Source organism: Bombina bombina, chromosome 7, assembly GCF_027579735.1.
Source record: "Bombina bombina isolate aBomBom1 chromosome 7, aBomBom1.pri, whole genome shotgun sequence".
In the NCBI taxonomy this organism is placed as follows: domain Eukaryota; kingdom Metazoa; phylum Chordata; class Amphibia; order Anura; family Bombinatoridae; genus Bombina; species Bombina bombina.
This window is the reverse complement of record NC_069505.1, coordinates 232,317,007-232,322,724: the sequence shown is the minus strand read 5'-3', so window position 1 is coordinate 232,322,724 and position 5,718 is coordinate 232,317,007. Positions and strand designations below refer to the sequence as shown.

The following is a 5,718-nucleotide window of genomic DNA, read 5'->3' as shown; positions in this document are numbered from 1 at the left end:
AAATGCCAGGGACGCAACTTAATGCATTTGTGTACCAGAATTCTAAATATAGAGCTGTTTCAAGTGTGCTATGTTAAATGGTGTCATTTCAGCAGTGACATTACAATAGTAAACCCCGTTAATGCCATAGGAAAAGCTTTAAATTTTAAAGCAAATACAACTTTGAATTGTGGCTTGTTTATGATAAACTGAGGTGTGTGCTAGGGGGGACCATTAAATTGCCAAGCAAAGTATTTCATTAAATGTGAAAACTAAAATCAGTGACTTATCTGATGTTAAAATTACCATTCCAAATCTGAGTTTCACAAGAAGTCTATAGAGCAGTCCACTTGCCTTAAAACAAGGATTTTACATTAAAAAAAAATTAGTAAAGTTATTTATTTTAATTATTTAGTAGAAGAGGATATCTGGAAATTCTATAGCTACAAGATTACGTTTTTCTTTTGTTTTTACCACTTGGACATCAAGAAATATAAGATCAAAATCTCTTTCTGGTAAGAAAAAAAAAATTGGTCCCCAGACAAGAAAGGGCATTTTAGTAAAAAATTGTGGCTTGTTTATGATAAACTGAGGTGTGTGCTAGGGGGGACCATTAAATTGCCAAGCAAAGTATTTCATTAAATGTGAAAACTAAAATCAGTGACTTATCTGATGTTAAAATTACCATTCCAAATCTGAGTTTCACAAGAAGTCTATAGAGCAGTCCACTTGCCTTAAAACAAGGATTTTACATTAAAAAAAAATTAGTAAAGTTATTTATTTTAATTATTTAGTAGAAGAGGATATCTGGAAATTCTATAGCTACAAGATTACGTTTTTCTTTTGTTTTTACCACTTGGACATCAAGAAATATAAGATCAAAATCTCTTTCTGGTAAGAAAAAAAAAATTGGTCCCCAGACAAGAAAGGGCATTTTAGTAAAAAATTATAATAGATAAATAAACTATACTAAATAGCGAACATATAAATTCTTTTAACCCTTAACTTTCAAATAAAAATATTTTTTTTTCTGTGATTTAAACAAAAAAATTATATTTACTACTAATACTAAAAACTATTTACAGTTTTGTTTTCTTATTTAAAGGGGCATTATATACAAAATGCTTTTCTAGAATGTATTTAGCCTCACTGTATATGTCCTTATGCTAATCTAAAAGATGACCTTTTAATATGTATTTTATATTTATTTATTTACATTTACACTTACAAATAATTTTCATGGAAATTAAAGATCATCGACTCATTTTTCCAGGCAAAAAAATAAATAAATTGTAAATATTTTTTTATTATAAATGTCTTTAAAAAATAAATAAATTAATTTAAAAAACCCCAACAATTTCATTAAACTTACAGGGAAGTTTTACTTCTTTCACTAAACATTTTACCGTAAAATAAAGATGACTTCTAGAGAGCATTGTGAATTATAAAAAGCTTATTAAAAAAATGTGTTTACAGTGTTATCTACAGTAATTGACGGCTTCAATTTCTGTAAAAACTCTGCATTGTTGAATTCTCTGTGATAGCAATTAGACGTGTCCTGTGTGCAGCATTCCCCTGTACAGTGTAGAATTACATACTGGAACACAAATATGCACAGTTTTATAAATAAAGTTTCTTTATTTAGAATATTATTGAAACCATCCTTAGCATCCACACCATATAAATATATAAAGTTATCATTTAGCACAACAAACCAAGCCATATTATTAAATATCTGTTCATCCTTGCTTTGCTTGTTAACTCTTATTTACAACCATATAAAAAACATCTTACAAAAGTGGTCCACATATTTTCTTGTATTACCCAAAGAAAGTAACAGATATTTCATAACCTTGTAATTTTGTGTTTACCATGGGAGGTAAATCATAACTGAGATGGGAATATTATAATTCAGGTTATTTTTCCCATATTATTGAGAATGGGAAAAAAAAGTAAATATTTTGTAATTATTAATAAAACGTTGAGTATTGGGAATTCTTAATGAAGTTTGAACATTGGAAACTGTCAGTCTATAAAGTCTTTGGTTATTCAGAATGTAACAGCTTTGTGGAAGCAGTTATAATACTTGGTATATGGTTCTGCTGCTGTCCTGGGGGAGTTGAGTGCATGTGATTGGGGAAGGGATAGTAATGTTACTGTCACTCAATGTCTCCCCCTGGAGGGGAGAACAGGGACTGCCTTCAGATCCACTTTCCACTGCAGGAAGAGAAGGGCAGTTTGGGGTTTCAGTGGAAATCCTCTCTACAATGCTTGACAGACAGTCTAAGCTAGAGATGACTGAGTTTTTCCCATGTTTTGTATCTAAAAAGAAAGACAAATAAAACACCATAAGCATTTTTCCATATATCATTTTGAAAATCAAACAATGTAAACACAATAAACATTTACAGTTGAAATGTTGTAGCTCTGTATGAATATCAGTTTTGCATGTTTATCAGATTCTATAACTCAATTTGCAGAACATGAAACAGCATCTTAATATAGTTTTGTCTGTTTTCTGTCTCTATTATCTATCTAATTTGTGATATTACTATTGTTTGTGTTTAAGTGTTCAGGTAGCTAATCATGCACTATACTATTATTATTATTATTATTATTATCATGCATTTTTAGCCACAGTGCTAATTGCTTGGATAATTTGTTAAAATCAGATAAAGTTACTTGACTATTATTTGGTTTCTTAAGTACCCTTTTTCTATTTTTTAATAATTAATCATATGCAGGTAATTGTTTTTCATTTCTACATAAAAAGTAAAACATAAACTTGAATTCCATTTAGTAAAATATTTAAATAAAAAAATGAAATCCCTATTTTTCTTAATTTAATGTATTTTTTTTTCCCCTTAAATCTCTATTATCTTTAGCAAAGGAGTTAAACACATAATGAAATGACGCTCCAGAATACGCATCACCTCATATAGGGGATAACGGTAGTGATTGGAGAATTTATAGATATATTAAATTATTGTCTTATATGTCTATTTAGAGTGGCACAGTACATTGCAAGATTGAACTATGACAATGCATTTCAATTCTTTGCAGGGCTTAAACACACATAAATGGAATTTACAAAAAATGATGGACTCTAACAAAGAAAAGAAATATCATAAAAATAGTATCTAAACACATTCATGAGATAGAGGCACACGCAGAACTTACCATTTGGTGTCTCACTGTAATAACTGCTGTCATAGCTGTTTCTCCTCCTGGAAGTGCATTTAGGTCCTGGGTAATCCATCTGCAAACAGGCAAGTAACACTATCAGTAAGAGGTTTAACAAACTGCTATTAAACTCACAAACTGCTATAAAAGGCTCAGTGGGGTTTCTGTATGTGTCGCTTCCATCTTTTTTTGACAGAACAGAAAGTTTAGATACTTATTAAAAATGATTAGAATTCTGTGTGTGTTTTATAGGTGTGATTATATTTATAATGTTCACATTTGTGTGGGATAGCAGCTTTATATAGACACGCACAACAGCAGGAAGTTTACTAATGCATTAAAGAGACAGTAATGTCAAAATTAATCTTTCATGATTCAAATAGAACATGCAATTTTAAACAGCTTTACTAATAATTTCTTTGATCAAATTTGCTTTGCTCTCTTGGTATCCTTTGATGAAAAGCATACCTAGGTAGGCTCAGGAGAAGCTGTGCACTACTGGTGGTTGCACACATGTGTCTCTTGTCATTGGCTCACCCAATGTGTTAAGCTAGTTCCCATTAGTGCATTATTACTCTTTCAACAAAGAATACAAAGAGAATGAAGCATATTTGATAATAGAAGTAAATTGGAAAGGTATATACATTGTATGCTCTATCTGAATCATGAAAGAAAAACATTTTGGTTCACGTAAGTTTACACAATATATAAGTCACTATTTTTCTATTGTAAATGCTAGTTATGTTAACTTTTTGTTTTTTCCTTATTAAATTTAAAATAGTAGTGAATAAATTTCTTCTTTTTCAAAACATTTATGTATTGCAATCTTTATTAATTACGTAATTTCTAATAAAAAGAAAGAATATACCATTTAGAAGTTTATTAAACAGTGTCATCTTGCAGAACTAGTTTTATAAGTACAGACCAGCTACACCGTATGCGTTTCTTTTGTTAGAAAAGCATTAGCGATATTAAATCAATGGTTCAGTATCTGCATTTAGTTAAATTTCATGATCTATGCATATTCCAAATCTTATAATAGTTTAGCTCCACTGTGTGATTTATTTTAACAAGCCTGGATGTCTGGTTCCCAAAGTTTTGCACTGCCTAGTAATTTGAGGAAGGCTGAGTGTGGAGTTATTTTTACATTCTTAATGCATGGTGTGAATGAAGGGACCAGGGTGTTTTAGTGGGATATACTCTGTGACTTTGTGTTTGCATGAAAGTGTAATTATACAATTTCTCAACCTATTTTATCTACGTTACTTGGATCTATAAATGATAGAGAATTATAAGCTATAGATATTGCAATGTTTATGGTCATTTAAAGAGATCACAATGAATGCTGCTAACATAATGCACTAGACCACTGAGCTAAATATACCTCTCTTTGTGTCTTCATTAGTATTTGTGTGTGAATGTATTAGGTGGAACACTAGTAATTAAATTAATGTTAGATCCTGTATATTACGCACTTGCCAGCTCATAGCACTCAGTGCCAGTTGTGCCACACTCACCATGCCATCTGAGCAGTTGGATCTGGGGCTGGAGGCATCTGAGTCTCCACTATAGTGTTCCAGTACAGGGTAGTAATTGTCATCTTGATCTCTGAGCAGAGCTTGGAGACTCTCAATGTAGCGAATGGCATTCTTCAGGATCTCCACTTTAGGTAGCCTTTGGTTTGGGTTGGTGGAAGTGCATCTCTTCAGGGTCTCAAATGCATCATTAACTTTGTTGAGCCTTCTCCTCTCTCGCATAGTGGCAGCCTTCCTGCGGTCAGCATTGGTGGTCTTCCTTTTGCAGGCTTTACATGCCCATAAGAGGCACCTGCCAGCCTGGTGATGCCCACTGGGTGCTCTGACATGCCCATCTTCATTAAGATGGTGATGTTCATCAGGCTTCATCAAACTTACATGTACCAGCCTGGGGTCTAAATCTTCAAAAAAGTGCATGTCAGAAGTATTAAAGCATGGGTCATCATAAAAGTCATCAGCTGCAGAGAAGGAGCAGAGAGAGCTGTCTGTAATCTCCATGTCTCGCAGTGGATGTGACAGCAAGTCCATGGGACCAGGAAAAATAAAAATAGGTGCAAATAAGAGCAACAAAATCAAATGCTATTTTTAAATTGTTCTATAGACCAAAACTCAGATCCTATATTCAGGCTGATGTAAAAATAATCAAAAATAATCACACCCTTGCCTCCCACTACAGAGGGGAATGCTGTTGTATACAGTAGAGATGGTGAGATGTGAGTCTAGTAGCTCTAGGGCACCTGATGATTGTCAAAAGAAGCACTATTTATCTTAAAAGATAGAAGAGGGAGGGGGCCCCCAGCCTTGTCCCGTTACTTCTACTGACCAGCCAAAAGTTAGAGCTAGGGAGTGGGCGTTGTCTCCCTGTGGGACAGAGCTCCTGCTGATTAGCTGAGACATTAAACCCTCAGTGTAAAGTTCCACAAGTGATTGAACTCATACACCCAATGTGGGCAAAGAGAATGTCAGTTTCTGAGATATTTGTTGTTTATTCGTTGCTCTTTTATTAGCTTGTTTGAAATTT

The 5,718-nt window shown here is 33.0% G+C and overlaps 1 protein-coding gene across 1 annotated transcript; it reads right to left on the bottom strand.

Moving 5' to 3' along the window:
• Positions 1-1,597: 1,597 nt before the first annotated feature.
• LOC128666194 (myoblast determination protein 1 homolog A-like) lies at positions 1,598-5,447 on the bottom strand. The gene is made up of 3 exons (XM_053720657.1): positions 4,680-5,447; positions 3,160-3,238; positions 1,598-2,301 (listed from the first exon to the last, which is right to left on the bottom strand). The coding sequence occupies exons 1-3, from the start codon at positions 5,223-5,225 to the stop codon at positions 2,057-2,059; spliced, it is 870 nt and encodes a 289-aa protein (XP_053576632.1). The 5' UTR covers positions 5,226-5,447; the 3' UTR covers positions 1,598-2,056.
• Positions 5,448-5,718: the final 271 nt, after the last annotated feature.

What these genes read in the sequence shown, in the direction of transcription:
- LOC128666194 (XM_053720657.1), bottom strand. Translation starts at nt 5,225, where the DNA reads ATGGACTTGCTGTCACATCCACTGCGAGACATGGAGATTACAGACAGC. An exon ending in CCAACTGCTCAGATGGCATG is followed by an intron (nt 3,239 to 4,679) that starts GTGAGTGTGGCA and finishes GCCTGTTTGCAG; the next exon opens with ATGGATTACCCAGGACCTAA. An exon ending in TTACAGTGAGACACCAAATG is followed by an intron (nt 2,302 to 3,159) that starts GTAAGTTCTGCG and finishes CTTTCTTTTTAG; the next exon opens with ATACAAAACATGGGAAAAAC.